Genomic DNA, 23934 nt, shown 5'->3' with positions numbered 1-23934 from the left:
CTAGCTTATGTGTAAATATGGCCATGAGTGTAAGTTAGTTTTTATCTAATACTATTAACTCATCAGTTGTACCTCGTAACAAATCTACAGCTAATCCAATTTTAACACTGGCATTTTTGGACAGCTTTTGTAGAAAATTTTTCAGATGCTGCCATATCTGTAAATAAATATTCTCTAATCATATACTTCTTATTTATTTTAAAGTTTTCTGAGGTTTCTTTCCGAAAAAATAATTTTCACTATTAGTAAGGAATTAATGACTACAAAAGAAGGCATCATTGGACAAGTGCAGCTTGTCCAGAAATGTACAAGCTGCACTTTTGTAAAAAAAATTTGCATATGTCCCACATATTCCGAGGATCGTTTATATTATCTTTGCTTGTAACTTCATAATTTTTCATGGTTCTGAAATTTTTTTTGTTGTTCATTCCTTTTCTCTTTTATTTCAGTTTCCTGATTTTAGTGGATATTCCTTTTAAGTGAGTGCAATGGCAAGAATAAGAAAGATAGCAATAAATACATTCTAAACATTAAAACACTCGAGTAAAAATTAATCTTTATATGCAAACTTTTATGTCCTTAATAAATATAAATTATAATGTACAATTTTTATGAGTAAAGAAAAGAACAACCTAAGTTTTCTGATTTATAAATTATATTTCTTTTTCTTTTCTGCCTTGAGTCAGTTTGACATCAACTGGATTCTTTAACTTCTGAGAAACATTACCTAATAAAATAAACAGTAAAATAAAACTCACTAATTTTCATTTAAACACATGTACACCAGCTAGATAACAAAATATATAAAATAGAGATTTCAGTAAAATCTATATTTGTCAGTTTGTTAAATTTACTTTAACATATTCAACACTTTCTTTTACTGCTGTTAGTAACCAAATTTTAGTGTGTTGTCCAAAAGGACAACAATCTAGGTAATAGAAATACAGATAATCCCTGTTTTACACGGGGAAAGCAGCAAGAAACCTGTATAAAGTGAATTTCTGTGTTAAACAGGGGATACTGTTTATTTCATGCCTTTTGACTGTTTTTATTTATTGATTGATTGTTTTCTATTTTTATGTACTGAGAGCTTTATTCATTATTATTTGCATGTTGACAGGTATTGATTTTTGATGTGAATATTTGATCTGTAAAATTAACAATTTTTCCAACTTTCAAATGGTTTCACTCTGAGAATAGGTGATTTTCTTTGCTGAGAAGGGAGTAATGTTTTCACCAGATTCTTTAATTTTATCCTTATCTTTTAAGACTGTTCTTATTGTTGACACACTTAATTTAAATCCATGTGTGACATGGATTTAAATTAAGTGTGTTTTAATTTAAAACACACTTAATTAAAAAAAACTTAAAACTGGACTTGAGTTTTTGTATGATTTGCAAACTGATAACACGGCATGCCTCTTTTTATAAGGGTGCAAATTAAATCTATAATAAATTATGTATGTATGTATGGAAACACTAGCACTGGAATTGTATGGAACTGACGTTTAGGTACCTCTGTTTGAAAGTTCACCTTCAAATCAGCAACAAAGCTTGAACTTGCAGATAGGATTTGATGTGCTGGATAACGTGCTGCACACGTAGCACATTAGCATAAGTGCATAGCAACATGCAGACAGTAGTAAAACATACAGTGGCAGAAAAAATCAAATTAGGAGTTCTGTATTAGTATTAATGAACTATATCAAAAGACAATAGTACTTTCCTAATACAGTGAATCCCAGCTTGAACTTTTGACATATAATTTTAAAACTATGGTTCTGAACACTATCTCATTCATGCCAAAGTACAACTGTAGCTACAGCAAGTAAAGCACAAGAACACCCTGCCAGCCACACACAACTGGGCATGTCTTAAGATCCAGTGCTCAAGCAGGAATTTCAAATTACTTATTCGAACAAATATGAAGCATTCAAGCTATTGGATGACATAGATGTGGAAGAGAAGCAGTTATCAGTATCTATCCTAGAGTGTGTGCACCCCCCCCCCTTCCATATCCACCTATCCGCCATCAGACACAACTATCGATTTCAGATGAGTCTCTGGTTCTGGTGGATAAATGGAAATGAGTCAAGCATGTCAACTTCAAACAGTACCGGCAACTGAACAAAGAGGTTAGATGGAATGTGAAGCCAACTGGAATATTGTCATGGCTGATCTGGAAGAAGCATGAGCTTCCTGTTGAGCATCTTCAGTGGTGGAAAGAATTCTTGCAGTTTTCCAACTGCCACTCACTAACCTGCCAGAGAATCCATTCTTCAATGGCGAACCAACAGTCGATGAAGTGAAGAGTGTAATAAGATCACTGAAGAATAGAAAGGCACCCAGAGAAAATCAAGTCATTGCCGAATGGATGAAAGCCGAAGGAGACGTCCTGCTATAGTGGCTCCATGTGCTTCTGACACGCATCTGGTGCTCAGAATGCATGCATCCTATCAGTGTGGGGAAAAAAAAGCCATCATCATACCGATCCTGAAGAAGGGTGATAGTCGGGAATGTAAGAACTACCATGGCATCAGCCTTCTTTCGAACATTGGCAAGGTATTCATGAAGGTCATACAAGCAAGGCTGCAGAAGTATCGTGAACAGATCAGCCATGAGGAACAAGTAGGTTTCAGGCCACATCGGGCATGCACTAATCAAATGTTTGCCATTCACCAACTGATGGAGGAAAGAATCAGATCTGAAAAACAAATTGTGATCGTCTTTATCGACTTCAAGTCAGCATTCAACTGAGTTCATTGGCCCGCCTTGTGGAACATGTGCCAGTGAAGATCATCCAACTCCTCAAAGCATCATACAATGGCTCTCTTAGTAGTGTACAGATTTAAAATGAGCTATCCAAGGCCTTTCCTGTCTATACTGGAGTCTGTCAAGATGTCGTTTCTCCTCGGCTTTTCAACATTGTGACTACCATTATGAGAGAAGCTTTCGAGGGCAGATGTGGAATTCGGTACAGTGCAAACAACTTAATTACCGACTCGATGTTTGCGGATGACAGTACCATATTTGCCAACACAGATGCAGAGGCTCCCAACATACTTTACCACATTGCCCAACATTATGATCTAGGAATCAATGCGGACAAGACCAAAGTTATGATCACAGATGGATCACAGGCTGATGTTTATTATAATAGTGGCCAAATCAAGCAGGTCCATAAATTCAAATATCTGAGGTCACTTGTGCAGGATAAGAAAGTGACATCCACCACTGAAGTCCACAGTAGGATTGGTCAGACAACAGAAGCTTCCACCTCACTCAAATGGTGCCTCTGGAAGAGAGCCAACCTCTACCAAGACCAAAATAATGAAGAAGTCATATTTACCTATCCGAGTTGCCAAAAGGTGTCTCACCTTATTATTAAATTACTCTGGATTAGAGAAAGATGTTAGAAGATTTTTTCACTTGGTTAGACTATAAATTATAAATTTAGTTTAATCCTTTATCCAAGTGTAAGCAAACAAAGTTGCACCTGAAGTATCTTCAGGACTGAGGCAACTTGTGGTAAAGGTGGACTAAGCTCTCATCACTTGCTTAAGTATCTCCCATAATGCTAAGCACATCTCCTTGCAGACATGTATAATGCTATGCATTAAGGGAAGGGCCACTACCGAGACCGGTTCGACCTTTATTGAGGTCTCGTCTGTGGGAGCCAGACTCAGAGGTGGTGTTACTAAAGTGGAAGTAATGGAGAAGTCATATTTACCTATCCAAGTTGCCAAAAGGTAAACTTGGATAGGTAAATATGACCTAACCAAGGATCTCACCTTTGTTTGCTTACACTTGGATAAAGGATTAAACTAAATTTATAATTTATAGTCTGATCAAGCGAAAAAAAACTTCCAACATCTACCTCTAATCCAGAGTAATTTAATAATAAGGTGCTCTGGCATGAATGACATGCCCACTGGAGGTTCAGCGAGCAGCACCGAGGAAAACGTGGCTTAGGCAAGTCAAGCATAGCTGATTGGTGTCTCCACTGATCGTCAAGAATAGAAGCATATTGTGAATGATAAACGGAATTCAGTGGCACCTACAACAGCATATTGGTTGAGAGGTCAACCTGCTCATCGATCACCAGTTAAGGACTAAAGAAGAAGAAGAAAGTTTAATGTTCAGTTATTTAATCTTCCTCTTAGGTTGGGAATGTAGTGCAGTGGTTAGGGTATTCAAGTTGAATGTAAAGGCCCAGATTCTATTCCTGGAATGTATTTCTGCTTTGTTAAATGTAGGTCTGTCTTGCTTTGGCAATCTGTTCATGTTCAATAATAGAGTGAAAACAGAGTTGATTGAGGGGGAATGGATATACTTTAATCTACTACTTATCTGACCTTTAAAACAACAACCCTTATATGACAATGACTTCTGATATGGCATCATGTAATTATACTTCAATTATCTGACTGCTGAAACCAGCCATGATGCGGCTATGCCATATCATGTTGGTCCCAAGCATGGGTAAATAGGTGAGGGTTGAGCAAAGGAAATCACGACCACAGAAAAATCTGAAAAATGTAATACTAAGTGCATAAACTAGGGAATTGAGAAATACAACAGAAAATCCGGAAAGACACAAAAACTAAAAGAGACATACAAATTATTTGGAGCCAAGAAACAATACAAAGTGGATGTTGGAATGCGATGACTATGTATTAAAAGCAGCCAATACAGCCAAAGAAATGAAAGACTACAAAATTGAAATATTGGGAATAAGCGAGACAAGATGGAATGGACAGGGACTGATCTAGGTGAGTTCAGGAGGAACAATAATATATGCTGGAAACAAAGATAAGGATAGTGCAAGTGCAAAAGGAGTGGCAATAATGATGCCCAGTAAAGCAAGAACTACAATTGATAGAATGGTAACCAATTACACAACAATGCATAAGAGCAAGATTCAACTCAAGATTCTCTAAAGTGATACTTATAAATGTGTGTGCACCAACTAATAATGCAGATTAAAAAAAAAAGAAAACATGGATTTTATGATATATTACTAAAAACAACACATGACACAAATCCTAGAGATATAATTATAGTAACAGAAGATCCGCTCCACTAAAATCTGCTAACGCCTTTTTATTCCAGTATAGGGAATAGGCGAGGCCATTTAGTCCATCTAACTTTTGTAAACTGAGTGGGCAGTTCAATCTTCACTGGTACCCAATCAAAGATAGCTGGCCCAAGGCTATCATTAATTAAGCGGCACGCAGTGAAGAGAATGGCTCAACAAGTGCTGCCAATTTTCTTGAGTTTCCGGGAGAAAAAACCCGCTTGCCCGTGCCAGAGATCGACTAACACAGGAACCAGCCGAAGAAAGGCTTAGAAAAATTTCCTCTAGTCGCTGACTAGACTCGAAATCAAGTCTTCCTTTGTGCAGCCAAACGCCACATCTACTGAGCTACACAGGCTCAAAATGAAGGATCTAAAGGCTAAAATAGGTAATTATCATACAGGTAAAGAAATTATAATGGAAAAAAAAGGTATAGGAAATATAAACGAAAATGGAGTGATGTATTGAGAATGAATTAATAATAGGAGAATTCATCTATAGCATAAAGATATATATAAAATAACATGGAGAGCACCAGATGGAAAAACATAACCAAACTGATCATGTAACGGAAAAAAGGATTAAAAAAACCTAGCTTATAAAATTGCTTGGTATCTTTAACATAGAGAGGATCTCTTTTGAACATGAGATCAATAGGAGCATGCTTATACAGACCCTTTTTTTAGTAATAGGAGAAATTAAAATATGATTAATGAACATAAAGTAATAGACAAAAATAGAATGTATAATATAAATGAACTAAAAGATTAAGAAAATGCAAGAAAAGGTAAGAGAGTTTATTAAAAACCTACTAAATGAGGCAGAAATTGCAACTAACAGAGGCAATACTAAAACATATAATATTATGAGAACAATGGCAGACAAGAAAAGAAGAAGAGGAGATGTTATTAAAGACAAACAAGGAAATAAAATAAACAATGATAAAAAGATAACAGAAAGACGAGTAGAATACTATAAAGAGATAACGAATCGAGAAATACCTGAAAAAGAAATTCAAATACCAGAAATAAATGAATAAATATTAAAAATAGAAGCCAAAGAAATTTAAAAAAAGTGAAATACAAAAAGCACTAAAAGAATGTAAAAATGGAAAAGCAACTGGTATAGATGGCATACCAAATGAACTATTAAAAGCATATATAGATTTAACTGAATATATTCTATCCATTTCTTAACCAAATATAGATGCAGGAAGAATGGCCAGATGAATGGAATATTTGGTTACTGATCAAAATACCACAAAAAAGGAGATTTAAATGATTGCAATAATTGGAGAGGGATATCATTATTAAACACAAGTAAAATACTAACATAAATAATATTGGAAAGAATAAAAAAAGAAATAGACCAAAAGCTAAGAGAAACACAAGCAGCATTTAGAGCCAACAGGTCATGTATATCAAATAGCAACACTAATAATAATGATAATAATAATAGAACAGTCAAATCTTTATATCAACTTTGTTGATTTCGAAAAATCTTTTGAGCATTGACAGAGAAGCAATATGAAAATTAATGTCATATTATGATACATCATGCAAAATTATCAACATCATCAAATTCCTGCCATGTACCCTCAAGGGGTGTACAGGATATGATAGTACTACATGAAAAAAATTACATTATTATTAATTTCCTACCTACAATTTTCTTCCAAATCAGTCTGTTACTTGTCAAGACTCCAACATTATCAGATCTTATATTTCTATCGTCTAAGGCACTTTGTACCGTATCAATCCACCTATATCTTGGTCTTCCTCTGGGTCGTTTTGCTGCCAACCTGGCAGAGAACACTTGTTTTGGTAATCTTTCTTCGCCCATTCTGTTTAAGTGACCATACCACCTGAGATTAGCTCTGCTAACGCATTCCTGGATGCTGACAATGTTAAGAATTTTCCTAACATCCTCGTTTTTAATATGATATTGCCATTGATGCCTTCTGTTCACACCTATAATCTTTCTCAGGACTCTCATATCTGCGGTCTCTAGTCTTTGGTCAAGTGTTTAACTTCTGACCCAGCTCTCAGATCCATAAGTTAAAACTGGTTTGAAAACTGTATTGCATACAGCTAATTTGGTGTTCCGACTAATTTCTCTCTTATTCCATATGAATTTATTCAATTGACTTCCCACCATACCAGCTTTGCTGATTCTGTTGTCTATTTCTATATTTAATTTACCATCTTCAGTAAAAATCGTGCCTAAATAGCTGAACTTGCATACATGTTTTATTTGTTCCACAGGTTCTCCATTCACAACACAGTTGACATTTTCAATGATTCTGCCTATTTTCATTGTCTTTGTCTTTTTATTGCTGACCTTCATACCATATCTATTACAACAGCTATTCAATTTAGTCAGAGATCTTGCAGACTTGTAGCAGATTTATTTAGAAGAATAACATCATCCGCATAAAGCAAAGAGCTGACATTAACATCTCCAATTTTGATATCATGTTTAATACCACTTTCCTTCATAATGTGATCCATATAGATAATGAATAACAGAGGGGATAATGTACATCCTTGTCTCACACCAGATTTAACATTAAACCAACCTCCTGTACTTGCTTCAATTCTAACTGCCAACTTACAACTCAAATAAAGACTAAGTATTGCTTGATATAATGCCCCACTGACACCATATAACTGCAGCGTTTTGAATAGCTTCACTCTTGGCACCTTGTCATATGCCTTTTCCAGATCGACAAAACTTAAATACAGATCTCTGTTATATTCCCATGCTTTCTCGACTATTTGTCGTAAAGTGAAGATCTGATCCTGACAGCCTCTATTTGGCCTGAATCCAGCTTGGTCTTCACCAAGCTTTTCTTCCACAATTCTTCTCAACTGTTTCTCAAGTATACTTGCATAGATCTTGCCAGGAACACTCAGTAGGGAAATACCTCTGCAATTCTCACATGCAGTTTTATTTCCCTTTTTATATATGGGTACTATGAGAGCTCTACTCCAATCATTGGGAATTCGTCCCTCTGTCCAGGCTTTCTGAACTATGCAGTGCAGCCACTGTAAGACTCTTATACCACCATACTTCAGCATTTCTGGTCGAATATCATCTACTCCTGCTGCCTTTCCACATTTTAAGCCTTTGATGGCTTTTTCTACTTCAAGTATGGATATGTATTCCTGACTGCATGCCTAGTCAGTGTTTTTTACCACTGTGCTGTCATCACTGCTTGTTTCATTTAGCAGTTTTTCAAAGTAATTACTCCATACTTCAAGGATATCTTTTTCTCCCGTTTTCATGTCACCTTTATCATCTCTAATTCCTTTTACAGCACTCTTTCCTTCATTCTTAAGCTTCTGCAACAACCTCCAGAATATTTTGCCACCTTCTTGATATTTATTTTCTATATTCTTGCCAAAGTCCTCCCATGACTTTTGTTTAGCTAGTTTTACACAGTGTTTAGCAATCTTGCATTTGTCTCTATATTCTCTAAGAGCACAAGCTGACTTATTTGACAGGAACTTTTGGTATGCTTTCTTCTTTTCCTTCAGTGCCTCTTTAACTTCCTGTGTCCACCAGGGAGTTCTGATTTTTATTATCCTTACAGACAACTTCACCACATGCCTCTCTGGTAGAATCAATCAATGTTTTCTTCAGAGTTTGCCACTGAATCTCCAAGGTTTGATTCCTGTTCTCAAACGCTTTCATTTTTTCTTCAATAATCTTTGTGTATTTTAGTCTACAGTTCACATCTGAGAGCTGCTCAACTTTTATTCGCTTTAAAACTTTCTTACATGTTATTCTTTTCAATATGAAATTCAATTTTATCCTGCTCAAGACTAAATAGTGATCACTTCCAATTTCAAATCCTCTGTACACTCTGGTGTCCTGCACCAGGGAGAAAACATCACTATCAACAATAACATAATTAATGAGACTTTTCTTATTCCTTGCCTCTTCTCTCCATGTGAATTTGTGCACATTTTTATGTTGGAACATGGTGTTAGTAATAACCAGTCCATGTCCTGAGCAGAAATCCAACAGATATTTGCCATTATTATTAGCTTTGCTCTTTTCTCCAAATTTTCCCAAAATATTTTTGTATGTCTCACAATCATTTCCTACTCTGCTATTTAGATCCCCATCAAGGACCAACTTTTCATTTTTCATTGTGTCAGTTGCTTTTTCTAAAGCCTCAAAAAATTCCTTCACTTCTACCTTAGTAGAACCTTCTATGGGACCATAGGCACAAATAAGTCTCTTTGTCCAGTTCCCCATTCTCATATTTGCCCACACTACTCTACTTGAGACTGACTGCCATTCAAGAAGATTAGCCTCTTATTTTGTGTTGAATACTATGGCTACTCCTTTTTCCTTGATTGTCATTGCCTGAATATAACATTTTGTATTTATTGCTCAGAAAGATCTCACCAGTTTTGGTCTTTTTTGTTTCAGTCACCCCTATTATGTCGATCCGCTACTTATCTAATTCCTCAGCTAGCTCCATTTCTTTGCCATTCAGGCTTCTTACGTTGATAGTACCGATCTTTAACTCTGGTGAAGTTGAGTTGGGATTTATTTTCAGATTTGTTCCAGTAGCTGACTTTTCGCTGTTCGCCCTGGTTCCCTGGCGAAAACAACGTAGTTTATCAACATAGCTAAAAAAAAAAAAAATATGAACAATATAAAATGCAAATCATACACAATGGAGAACTTTCAGAAAAGTTTGAAATTAAAGTAGGAGTTAGACAGGGCTGAATTCTCTCCCTAACAATTTGTTGTAGAATGGGTTATGAGAAATGCCATGAAAAACACAAAAGGAACACAGTGGAATTTAATAGACCACCTACATGACCTAGATTTTGCTGATGATATGTTTACTGGCACATACACAACATATGAAGACAAAAACAAAACTCAGTGAAGCTTTGACTATTGGATTAAGAATAAATAAACTGAAAACAAAAATAATGAAAATAAATAATAAACAAAAAGAAGACAGTACTGGATAGTCAAATTTTAGAAACAGTGGAAAACTTTAATTATCTGACATCAATAATAAATAAACAGGGAGGAACAGAAAAAAAATATAAATTAAGATACAGAGGGCACAGATAATTTTTAACAGGGAAAATTTTATTTTTAGAGAAACTATGGAGATCAAAGCAAATAGGCTTAAAAAACAAAATCAGGTTATTTAATACAAATATCAAATCAGTTCTACTCTATGCATCAGAAACATGAAACAACTTGCTTTTGTTGTTATCCAAATTTTTTCACTTGGTTATGCTATAAGATAAAGACGCCAAGAAAACATGTTCTTGGTTTCATCCTTTATTCAAGCATATGCAAACTTTGTTTGCATGTGAAGTAACTTCGCAACTGGACTACTTGTATACAGAGGCTAATGATTTCACATCAATTGCCTTAGTATCCCATAATGCAAGGCAAATATCCTTACAGACATATATAATGTTATGCGTTATGGGAAAGGTTACTACCCAGACTGGTTTCGACCTTTACTGAGGTCTCATCAGTGGGAGCCAGACCCAGAAGAGATACTAAGGCTGATGTGATGCAGAAGTCATATTTCTCACATACAAATAGTCAAAAGGTCACACCTTATTACTTTATTACTGAATAATACTGATGAGACCTCAATAAAGGTTGAAACTGGTCTGGGTAGTGGTCCTTCCCATAATGCAATTGATGTGAAATCATTAGCCTCTATATTGCAAGTAGCCCAGTCATGAAGTTACTTCACAAGCTAACTTTCTTTGCTTATACTTGGATAAAGGATGAAACCACAATATTTTCTTGGCATCTTGAACTTATAGTATCAGTTTTAAACTAGTTCTAATCCATAGTAATAAGGTGCAACACCTTTTGACTACTTGTATATATGGGAAATATATGACTTCTGCATCAATTCAACCTTGGTATTTTTTCTGGGTCTGACTCCCACTGATGAGACCTCAAAGGTCAAAACTGGTCTGGGTACTGGCCTCTCCCATAATGCATAGTATTATACATGTCTGTATAATGTGCCTTGCATTATGGGATACTAAGGCAATTGATGTGGAGTCATTAGCCTCTATATACAAGTAGCTGAGTCATGAATCACTTCACGCTCAAACTTTGTTTACACGTGGATAAAAGATGAAACCAAGAATATATTTTCTTGGCATCTATAACTGATAAAACAACAAAAGCAATTAGGAAAACTGCAAAACTTTGTAAATAAATTGACAGAGGATGATATAATAACAGGAAAGGAAAACGTGGTGGTGGAGTACTGCTTATGATAAGTGATGACTTATGCCCTCTAAGAGTGGAGGCTTTGGAAGGCAGTGACACTAATCGTTTTGAAAGCATATGGTGTGAGGTAGAAGTGGCCAAGACAGGATATTTAGTGGGGTGTTGCTACAAACTAGGGAGCAGGAGATATTTAGGCAGTTGAGCTTGGCAAGTGCAAGAAGAATGACTGTTGTGGGAGATTTTAACTACAACAGTATAAGCTAGGAAGAGGAAAATCATGTAGTAATAAGGGGATGGAATTTCTAGAATTCTTGAGGGACAAATGTCTTGGGCAACATGTAATAGAGAGAACAAGAGGTTCAAGAGTTTTATATTTGGTCATAGCATCAGAAGAACTCATGAGATGACATCTCTCCCACCAGTTGGAGAGAGTGATCACATGGTTTTGACTTGGAAGATGAATAGACATGCAAGTGTATCAAAGAAAAGGGAACATATGTGGAATTACAAGGCAGGTGATTATAATAGTCTTAGGTATCAACTAGGGACAGTTCCATGGAGGGCAGAATTGGAAGGCCAGGATATCATTAGTGCAAGGGAAATTATGAAGGAATATTTGTTAGCTGCAATAGTAAGCTGTACTCCATGAGTGAAGAAGCGGACACAAGATGTGTCCGCTTCTTCACTCATGGAGTACAGTTTAAATGTAAAATGGATGTAAAATGTAAATGTAAAATGGATGACAAACAATATCAAACAGGAACTGCAGTTGAAAAAGAGATTATGGAAGAGATATGAGAGGGGTGAAGGGCAGATATACAAAGAATATAAGATGCAGCCCAGGAGAGTGACCAGTATGGTGAGGAAGGCAGGCAAAACCGGAATATGAGAAGAAATTGGCACTAAGATGATCCAAAGAAATCCTAGGGAATTTTTTTAGCTATGTGGCCATTAAGAGGAGAAATGTGGAAGAATCACATTGCAGGATAAAAATGGAAATAGAGTGACTAATGCAGAGGACATAGTACAGTTGTTCAATGAGCATTTTATTGGAGCATTTTATCCTGGAGAAGGTTTTAATACTAGAGGGACAGGGCGGGTTCAGAGGTGAAAGGAGAGAATGTGTGTTCCAAATACCGAGTACTCTGGATACCAGTAAAGCTGTAGGACTGGATGGTATTTCGCCACAGGTTTTGAGAGAATGTGCTAAAGAACTGACAGCTTCGTTGACCTGGCTCTTCAATAAAAGTCTGGCTGCAGGAAAGGTACCCAAGGAATGGAAGGAAGGCAAGATAGTGCCACTGCACAAGGGCAGTAGCAGACTAAGTGTCTAATTATAGGCCAGTTTGTGTGCATCAGTAGTTGTTAAGGTCCTGGAGAAATTAGTGAGGGATATACAGCATTATACCATATATAGCATTGGGCAGATGAGGGTAATGTTATCTGTCAGAATCAACATGGATTTGTTAAGGGGCACTCTTGCTTTAGTAATATGATTGCCTTTTATAATAAAGTGACAAGAGCAGTTGAGGGAAAGGCATATACAGCCATTTTTTTTGGATTTTGCAAAGGCATTTGACAGGGTGTCACATAAGCTGATATTTAAGTTGCAGCACATGGGGTTTAAATGTCAAGTTAGTCAAATGGATTCAGGATTGGCTGACTGATATTTATCAGAGTTGTGTATGGTCAGGCAATATCAAGGAAACAGAAGGTTACAAGTGGGGTTCCACAGGGTTCAATACTGGGACCTGTATTGTTCAACCTTTATATCAATGACATCGTCAATGGATTGTAAGGGGATATTAAGTTGTTTATGGATGATGTAAAGCTGGGAAGGGTTATCAGTAATAGTGCAGATGTGGCAGCCCTGCAAGAGGATTTGAATAAGCTAGACAGATGGGCAAATGAATGGGGGGTATCAGTTTAATGCAGCAAAATGTAAGGTCTTGAGGTTTGGGACATATCGATGGGAGGATGCATACTCGAATGGAGGAGCTATACTGGAGGAAGTAGGAGAGACAAGAGATCTGGGGTGGTGATTGATAGAAAACTGAAATTCAGGGAGAATATTGCAAAGGTGGTGAAGGTAACCCAGAGGATTGCTGCAATACTGAGAAGGATGCTGACCTGCAGAGATAAAAGAGTTATCATTCCGTTGTATAAGATCCTGATCAGACCACACAGACTATTGTTCTCAAATTTGGTCCCCAGGATTTGAAGAAGATAAATTAACTGTGGAAAGGGTACAGAGGCAGATAACAAAGATGGTTTCAGGACTGTACAATGTCAGTTACGAGGATCAACTGAGGGAATGTGGACTGCAGAGTTTGGTGGATAGAAGAAGAGGTGATATGATCGAAACTTTTAAACTGTTGAGAGGCAATTACATGGAATTACATGGTAGACATTGGGAAGTTCTTTCACTTGGTGGAACAGCAGGAAGGAGTGATGACAAGGGGCCATCCTGGAAGTTACGAAAGGAAGCTGTGAGCAAGAAGGTGAGGAGTGGTTTCTTTGCATGGAGGGTGGTTGAACCATGGAATGCATTGCCTGAGAGAGTAGTTAGAGTAAGAACGGTCAATGAGTTCAAGGAACGGTATGATAAATTTTGTGTTTCCTATGAACAACCTCCCACAATGAATCTTTTGACTCCATGGAGGCCTGGATAATAATAATAATAAATGTTTAAGAAGAATTCTATAAATAAAATTGCAAGAATAGATATCTAATAAAGAGTTAAACAAAAAACTAAACAAAAACCAATAATGTATGACATCAATCAGAGAAAATGGAGATGGATAGGGAATGTATTAAAAAAACCTGAGAAAGACAAATTAATGCTTGTCTTACTGTCTTTCTCAGGTTTTTTTTATTATTCCCATAAGGAAAGAGGAAGAGAAGCAGACCAAAGATGGGCTGGTGGAGAGAAGTAGAAGAAGACTTCAGAAAGAATGGAAAGATCTGGACACAGATGAAGAGAGAAGCACAAAACAGTCAGATGAAGATCTGTGGTTGAGGTCCTATGCTCCCAATGGAGCAAAGAGGAATAAGTAAGTATCAATTATCAAAATGGCAAACTGTCTTCCTAGTGTGGTTAGATAAATGATAGATTACTGCAGCATGATATATATGGATTTTATCAAGGCATATGACAGAATTTCACATGAGAGTTTGTTTAACTGAAAGGAATTGCAGTGCAAAAGAGGCTCGCAACATGGATAGGGGAGTGGCTGAATGATAAGTATATCAGAAAGTAATGCACAGAGGAAGCTGCTGAGACTTAGTGGAGGGTGATAAGTGATGTATCATAGGGTTCTGTAATTGGGCCACTGTTTAAGTTGTATATTAATGATATTAGGGATGATCTAGATGTCAATAAGCAGTTATATGATAATACACGTGTTGGAAGGGAAGTTATTTGGATAGATCTGTAGATCTGATACAGAATCTCAACAGGCTTCTTGAACAGACAGGCTCTTTGAGCAAATGATAACAAATATCAGTTCAATGTTGCAAGTGTAAGACTTCATTCTGGACTGAAGGACACTTCAGGAAGAAAACATGAGGAGATGGTGGGCAGTGTTGAAACTTGGGGGTGGGGTAGACATTGCTATTGTGGTTAAGTCATCCAGGGTTGACTATCTTACCAAAGCAGTGCAAGACTACTAGGATTCCCCTCCCACTTTTGGATGTCCACAGGTTGCACTAGAGGGGGGGGGGTCATGGTGCTGCAAGCAGATAGTGAATAGCAGTACTGAGTGCAGATGGAGGAATGAACAGTGTAGATAACTGTATGAGGCAGAGTACTCACACGAAAATGAGTCCTTGCACTCCTTGGAAGTGTCACATAACAACACAAATACGGAACAGATTTATCTGCAACAAATAATTACTATAATCTTGGCTTGGGAAATCAACAAAGCAAAATTTGTCAAATTAAATGAAAAGATATTTAAAGTACAGTTAAGAAAGAATGTAAACATTTTGAATTTATGCAGATCTTTATGCTGGGGCATGGTGCTAGCGATGAATAATCCAATACACGAAATTATAGTGGGTACATGCATCATTATTAGCCTTGCCTTTTTCGCTGACTTTTCCCAGACTATTTCTATACATATTTGCGATTCATTCAAAGACACAAATAATGTGCATTTTTCAAGTTTCCATTCTGAAATTTGCTCTCATTAAGCTAATTGAAACTACCTATTCACAAAAGTTCATCCCCATGTTTAATACTATAAGCCGCTGCTCCTTTTTCCTGATCATTATTGCCTGAATAAATCGTCTTACAGTTATCATTTAGAAACAGTGTTTTCCAAAGTGTTGTACACATACTTCCAGGGATATATGAAAGGTCACTAGGGATTACAAGGGACTTTTTTTTCTACTTTTATATTTTTGTCACTGCATTTTCATAGATAAGTGAAGGTCTATTATACAATTAATTTTTAAATAATGAGAAAATCTAAAGGAAGTTTCAAACAAAATGTGTCCATTGGCATGCATTGACTGAACTCTATTAGGTCTATGTCTGATTGAAGGCATGATTGCATTTCAGCTGTGTGGTTTGAACTGTTTGCATTAAAAGTTTAAATTCAAATAGTTTGAACCACATAGTTGGAACTCTCCAATGAATTTCATTCATCTCATTTAAACTTTTTTATTTATATTGTTTCACATGTTTGTAATTTATTATCATGCAAATATTAAAAAAATAAATAATCTATAATTATTTGTGGTTGAATAACATATTATAATGTCTCCCAAATTGCTTTTGCCTGAGAGGGGGGGGGGGGTATGTGATGTTATTAATATTTTGAACTGAAAGTTTGGGAAACTCTGATTTAGAAGTATACGAAGTGTTTTAATCATCACTGTCACAGTATCACCAATTATGTGAACAGTAAATAGATACTGTTTGGGGAAAAAAAAAAAACTGAAGTTTATTTTTGCCGATGACAAAGCAACAGACAGATTATTTAACATAGTAATAACAACAGAGACCTAGATGACATGACATTTACAATACCATTTACGTTGTGTGTGTGTGTTTGTTTACACCATTATCAGCCAATACAGCAGTGTTCAGTGTTCATGGGCTGGCAGCATGAACATTAACTTAGTTCATGCTGCCAGCCCATCCTATTATCCAACTAGATGTCTGCTAACAGGCATAAGAATGTGAGGCCGGATATTGGATCAAAAGCCCTGGTTTCTCTGCATTCCTTATATGCCAGGTGAAAGTCTCCTGGATATCTAGCATTAGCTAACATCCACAATCTATTGAGCCTCAAAATATGCATAAACATTTTTATACCAACCAATTAATCAGTTGAACAAATGGTAAAATTTCATCTTTATGATAACATACCTGAAGGTGCAACAAAGTAGTCACACTCAGTCTTAAGTGAATTACGGAGTACCTCTTTTTTACACTTGCCTTCTGTCTCTTTGTCTTCTCGGAGATATAAATTCCTGAGGAAAGTAAACAAATTTTTTTTTACTTGCCTAGTCATTAGTAATATTGAGTTGTAATGGACTGCACTAAACAAACTGAAAATTTATTCAGCTTTGAAACAAAAGTGAATATTGGTCCATGAGCTTCACTCAAATGAGGACAAGTATTATCTTTTAGGGATAAATGTTTCCCCTATTCCACCTATGTGTGTGTGGATGAATAAGTTGTATAAGCTGTCTGTATAAGTTGTAGCATTCATTGTTCTGCTAATAAGCACATACAGGTCAGTGCATCCACCCAACAAGATGTTTCCTGAAACCATCACACTACCTCTGCCATACATGTCCCTTTTACAGATATTAGAGGAATGATATCATGTCCCTAGTTCTTTTCAGTTCAAAGCCTACATAGTATTGCTAGGGACATTGTTATTATCCCTTTAATATCAGTGAAATGGACACTTATGGTGGAGACAGCATCTCATTGGGGTGGACGTACCAATCTGTATGTGCTTCCTAGAAGAACCATGAATGCTGTAACTTATAGTGACGAGGTCCTAGATCCCTACGTTCATCTGTATGTGGGTGCAACGGGGAAATACATTTATCTGACAAGACGATAATTCTCATCCTCATCAAGAAAGGCTCATGTATCAATATCTTCAAGAAGAGACTATTGTATATATATGGACTGGAGAGCCAGGTCTTCTGGGTCTTAATCCTACTGGGCATGTTTGGGATGCCCTAAACTCAAACACATCTATATGTGTTGTTGCACTCAAACCCCTTTCCCAACACCTTGAGGGATTTAGTAAAGCTTTGCAGGAGCAGTGGTTGTTATTACCAGATGAGGTCCTGGACACCATTATAAACAGTATGAAACATCGTTGTGAGTTGAGGGATTGACTACATTTCTTATCTGGGCACTTTTACCTCTTGTTTTTGACCAGTTTAATGCACCCATTTGTTACTGAATTAAACGATTTATGATTTTTGTGGGTGTTTCTTTCACATCATATATCATACTGCTTTCCACCGAATTGCAATAAAATTCATCACCCAGTTCTGAGTGATGTTTCTTAATTATGGAAACTAGTGTATTTCTGTCACCATATTGTTGCAGATAAGTGCAGATTTATTCTACAATTACTTTTCAATAAGCGAAAAATCTAAAGGCAGTTTTTTGGAATGTATTGGCTGACTTCTGTTAGGGCTATGTCTGGTTGAGGGCATAATTGCATGCACTTGGAATGCAATTATACCATCTGTGTGGTTCAAAATAGTCTGAACCACACAGTTGGAACGTTCTACTAAATTTCGTAATCATTCGTACTTTAAATTGCAATAGTCTTCAGCAATTGTTTCTCCTTCCTCACTCATGCATGCATCTATGCATGTTTAATCATGTTTAAATTCATATATACTGAATTTGTATAATGAAAAGTTAAAAATCAGATATCTTAATAATTATTTCTGTTTGAAATATTACAGTATAACTTCTCCTAAATTTTCTTTTCCTAAGAAACTGGTGTTACTAAATTTTTAAACGGACCATGAGGTTACTGAAAGTTTGGTTACTGAGTGTCACTTCAATCGTCAGCCTATTTTAGGTTCAAATGACCATGTTACGTGGCTTCATATAAATCTTATTATTGTTATGATAGAGCAATTAATTTTCATGTAATCTGCTGCTTTTTTGTTTTTAAAGATGAAAAACTAGTTTCTTGTTTTTCATCTTTAAAAACTACCTCCACAGGACTGGTTATTTACTTTCAATTGAAAAGCCTCTTCAGTTTTTTTTGTGTTATAGACAGGATTCAAAACAAGTATTTTTTCACTTTTAAACCTATAAAAACTAGTGGTAACAGCATCTAACTTCCCCCTCTACCATTTAAAATGTCACTGAAAGAATTGACGTTCATAAGTGTATGTATTATGAATTTGTGGGATAATCATGATCAGTCATTTTCAGTCCGCTGCTGGATGAAGGCCTCCCTCAAAGTTCTCCATTTATTTCTATCCTGAGCTTTTCTATGCTACTGAATTCCAGCCATCTCTTTAAGCTCATCCTCTCACTGTCTCTCTGGTCGTCTTGTAGCTCTTTCAATCTCTGGGATACCATTTAGATATCAACTATGTCAATTTTTGAGCATTACATTCTTGGACTGTGATTTGTCCATTGCTATTTGCATCTTTTAAATGGGTGTACTTTCTATCTAGAATGCTAAAATGAATAATGATTTTTCCGCTTTCCTCTGGGGTAATCCTTAACTTGTAGCCTTTTTTTTTTTTTTTTCCATCAAAGTCCATGTTTCACTTCCATATTTCATGACTAGAAGTATACATCTGTCAAATCTTTTTCTTTTAAGGCAGATTGGGATATTTCCTTTGAGTGCTTCACACTTTTTTCCAAAGGCTATCCAACCAAGTTGAATTCTGTGTATAATTTTTCTTTTTAGCAGTCTCCCTCTACTCTGATCTTTAGTTCTAGGTAAACATAGGAGGTTATTATATCAGTTTCTTGGTGTTGCATTTGTACTGACTTTTTGATGATGTATTTATTATACATTATTTTTGTCTAATCATTAGAGGTACCTGTGGCATAATTAAAATTAATAACTTAACACATAAAACCAACAGTGATAACTTTAATGAATTAAAGGTACAAATATTTTGTATACTGAAAGTAACAGTACATAATCAGTGTAGAACAAAAAAAATCGGTGGATTACCAATTAAAATTGTTGCCATGCAACAGAAAATTAATATTAATAAAATATTATTAAATAATTCTTAAAAACTTTGCTTTTGTTTATGTGGGATAATATCTGCCTTTTTTCTTTCTTGCATAATTTAATCTTGGAAACTTTTCCTTTAAACCAGAAACCATCAACATTATTATATAACACCTTAAAGAAATTTTTCATCAAAATGAATTTAAAAGTGGAGCAGTGGCAAACAAGAACTATTCTAACTTCAAGACATGAAACACTATTTTCATCTCCAGCACTAAATGCAGTCAAGCTGACCGTTTTTTTTTTACTTCATGATGATAATGCTTTAGCTCACTATCCTGTTTGCATAAAAAAAGGAATAATAATAATAATAATATGTGAATAAGAGGATGGCTGCAGAACAAATATCAAAAAGTGGTATATGGAGGAGCAGAATCAAGGCAAAAACAGGTGACTAATGGCGTGACAAGATTCAAGTGGTAGGATCACAGTAGTAGTGATCCCACCACTTAATTTTCTATACCATTTAATTTGTAAATGATATAGAAAACAGTCCAGAAGGAAATTTCAGTTGTTTGCTAATGATGTGAAATTAGGTAGAGTGATAGTTAATAGAGGCAATGTAGAGAGCTTATTGGATGATTTAAACAGGCTTGTAAGTATGGGCAAAACAAAATGGATGTCAGTTTAATGTGGAGAAATGTAAATTATGCATTCTGGGATAAATAGATTATAAGCTGTGTACTGCACCTAATGGAAATGTACTCCAGGAAACAGATGAAGTCAGAGATTTAGGGGTGATAGTGGTAGACAGAGAGTTGAAGTTTAGAGGACATATTGCTAAGATTGCCCATAAGATTACTTGACTACTGAAAGACATACTAACAAGTAGAGTAAGGAAGTTGTTATTCCACTTTATAAGGCCTTGATGTCCATATCTGGATTCCAACCACATCACAACTAACTCTGGTTGCCAGAGTCAGCTGTGAGTATTTTGTTAATGAGTTCAAGGAACGGTATGAGAGATTGTGGAGATAGTTTGGGTCTCTTGCGATGAGTCTTCAGACTCCATGGAGGTGCCAATACAATAATACGTATATTGTCTTCATTGCCAGTAGTAATATCTGAAATTAAAATGAAAGATGAAGTAAACAAAAAAAAAAAATCATGACTTGACCATACATAAAATCACTTAAAAAATTTATTTTTCTACTCACTTCTTGATTGTTCAAACACGGTAGTAACTAATTAAATATATTTTCAGTAATTACTCTTTGCAAAACTGATGCAAATGAACGATTCCTGTAATAATTCAATTTTTTTTTTTTTTTTTTTAGTACAGATTGTACTATAGAATTCCACTATGGAATAGAGAGAAAAAAAAAAATTCCTATTTCATAGTCCAAATTTTTGTTTCCTGTTCATTTTACTGGGCGAGTTATTTATTCTTATTAATAGAACTTAGGGCTTTGTGTTATTCCCTTTACTATTTAGCATCTACATGTCTGACTTGCCACATACCAGCTCAAGCAAAAAAAAAAAATATATATATATATATATATATATATATGCTGATGATCTCACGATCCTACACCAGTCTACCTCCTTTGCTAACCTGGAAACAACCTTGAACACAAAACTGAACATCCTGGAGGTATATTTCAAGCAGTGCCACCTGAAGCCAAATCCAACAAAAACTGTATCTACAGCATTCCACCTGAACCATGCAGAGGCGAATCAACACCTCAACCTCTCTTTCTGTGGCAAAATGGTAGAACATGAGTTTCACCTGAAATACCTTGGAGTAAGCCTGGACCAGAAGCCTAACCTATAAAAGGCACATCACCAACCTGTCCAACAAAATTATAAGGAGAAATAATATGTCACAGCTTGCTGGAACAACCTGGGTTGTGGTGCTGATGTCTTAAGATCATCTGCACTAGCCCTTGCATTCTCTGCAACAGAATACTGTGCCCCTCTGGGAAAGAAGTGTAGACACTAACATTATAGACAGCTAAACTCTATCATGTGTAGCTCAGTAGATGTGGCGTTTGCACACTACAGTGCTTGGCTGCAAGATGTTCATTGATTTCGAGTCTAGTCATCGACTAGAGGAAATTTTTCTAAGCCTTTTTTCAATTGGTTCCCGTGTTAGTCGATCTCTGGCACGGGCAAGCGGGTTTTTTCTCCCGGAAACTCGGTTTTTTCGTTCCGTAAACTCAAGAAAATCAACCGTAGAACCCACATTATTTCAGACATTAAATACGAATGTTAGGGTTAGAGGCCACAAGATGGCGGCACTTGTTGAGCCATCACTTTCACTGCGTGCCGCTTAATTAGTGATAATCTTGGGCCAGCTATCTCTGATGGGGTACCAGTGGAGATTGAACTGCCCACTCAGTCTCCAAAAGTTAGATATGGCTAAAAATGGCCTCGCCTACTCCCTATATATACGGAAATAAAAAGGCATTAGCTGATTTTTTTTGAACTCTACCAAGTGCACAATTAGTGGAAAACTGAGAAGCACACCTCTCCCTTGGCTGCCTGTCCTAGCTAACATTGCTCCACCAAATATAAAGAAGATAAGCCTCAATTAAAGTATTTAATAAAGTAATGAGAAACCTGCTCCTGCCCCTGCAACAGCTTCTCATAAATCCACCTAGTCTTTGGCTAAAATCAAGAAACAGTTTCTGGTCCATGGACAAACTCTCTTCAGCTGCTTTACCATCAATACCTGATTTGTGGAGAGAACAATGGTCCAGCAATCTTCCAACAAATGGTTTCCTAGTTGAAGATCCCTGCACTCTGCAGCCTAGTTTTGCCCTTACTAAGAAGATTTGGTCATCTATCAACAGTATCAGAACTAACCAGGACAGATGTGGCTACCTACTGCATAAATGAAGACTGTCAGACCACCCTTATTGTGACTGTTCACCTGTGGCCCAGACGATCACTCATATTGTGAATGACTGCCCAAGTTGCCAAAGTTCATGGATGGCCTCCAGGACATCCACAAGGTGACAGATGAGGTCCTGATTTGGCTTTCTGGTCTCTGCTTTTGGCATAAGAATAAATAAATAAATAGAACCATTTGAAAGTTTATTTTTCACTTGGTTAGACTATAATAAATTTAATTTAATCCTTTATCCAAGTGTGAGCAAACAAGTGTGCACCTAAAAATATCTTCAGGACTGGGGTAAGGTAGTACAACACCGGGAAACTCGTAGCAAAGGTGGACTAAGCTAACATCACTCCTATCTCAGTATCTCCCATAATGCAATACATTTGCAGATATGTGTTTTGCATTATGGGAGATATTGAGATAGGAGTGATGTTAGCTTAGTCCACCTTTGCTATGAGTTGCCCTGTGTTGTACATTACAGTCCTGAAGATATTTTCAGGTGCAAACTTGTTTGCTCACACTGGGATAAAGGATTTAACTAAATTTATTATAGTCTAACCAAGTGAAAAATAAACTTTCATCATCTTTCTCTAAATCCAGAGTAATTTAATAAAAAGGTGGCACACCTTTTGGCAACTTCTATAGGTAAAGATGATCTCGCCATTGCTTCTGCCTGGTATCTCCCACTTCTGGGTCTGGCTCCCACTGAAGAGACCTCAATAAAGGTCGAAACTAGTCTGGGTAGTGGCCTTTCCCTTAATGCATAGCATTATACATATCTGCAAGGAGATGTGTTTTGCATTATGGGAGATACTGAAATAGGAGTGATGTTAGCTTGGTCCACCTTTGCTACGAGTTGCCCAGTGTTGTACTACCTTACCCCAGACCTGAAGATATTTTCAGGCGCAAACTTTGTTTGCTCACACTTGGATAAAGGATTAAACTAAATTTATTATAAATAGAACCATCTTTCTTTATCCTGTGACTAATTACAATTTTGAATGTCAATTTCATGGAACTTTTCCAAGTAGTACTATTGAATTACGAGGTTCAGCATTTGGTCACTTAAAACACCATGAAAAGTATTTTAGAATGATTAGTCAATCCAAGAAATATTTTGAAAAAAAAAAAACATTTTATTTTTCTGCTTGTTTACATTAAACATTCCTGGAGAACATGATAAATTCAGGTCAATTGACTGAAGGAAGTGTGACAATAAACAAAAAAAAGTGTTGGCAGAGATTTACACCATGTTATAACAAAAGAATGCACATATTTACATGGAGAAGAGACAATACATAAGAAATAGTTGCACCAACTATGTTATCGTTGGTAGTGATAGCTTGCTGGTTTGAGGACACAAAAGTATATAGAGTATTTGAAATAAGAAGTGATCATTTAGTATAGAAGAGGATAAAACTGAAAATCATACTATAAAGAAAAGTGTACAAGGAAGTTTTAAAAAGAATCAAAGTTGAGCAACGTTCAGAGGTGAAAAACTGTAGACTCAA

General features: G+C 36.2%; 1 protein-coding gene across 1 annotated transcript in view; it reads right to left on the bottom strand.

Annotated features, from left to right (window-relative positions):
• Positions 1-542: 542 nt before the first annotated feature.
• Positions 543-23934, bottom strand: part of GatC (glutamyl-tRNA(Gln) amidotransferase subunit C, mitochondrial) — a 69022-nt gene continuing 45630 nt past the window's right edge. Inside the window, exons 4-5 of the mRNA XM_090412290.1 lie at positions 16701-16804; positions 543-727 (exon numbers count right to left, since the gene is read on the bottom strand). Coding sequence (XP_090268416.1) covers positions 654-727; positions 16701-16804 — 178 coding nt within the window. The 3' untranslated portion in view covers positions 543-653. The remainder of the gene's footprint in view (positions 728-16700; positions 16805-23934) is intronic.

Source organism: Typopeltis vanoorti, chromosome 22, assembly GCF_054136105.1.
Source record: "Typopeltis vanoorti isolate ZY-2024b chromosome 22, IOZ_Tvanoo_1.0, whole genome shotgun sequence".
Lineage (NCBI taxonomy): Eukaryota > Metazoa > Arthropoda > Arachnida > Uropygi > Thelyphonidae > Typopeltis > Typopeltis vanoorti.
The sequence above is the reverse complement of the archived record's forward strand: the minus strand, read 5'-3'. Positions and strand labels throughout refer to the sequence as shown.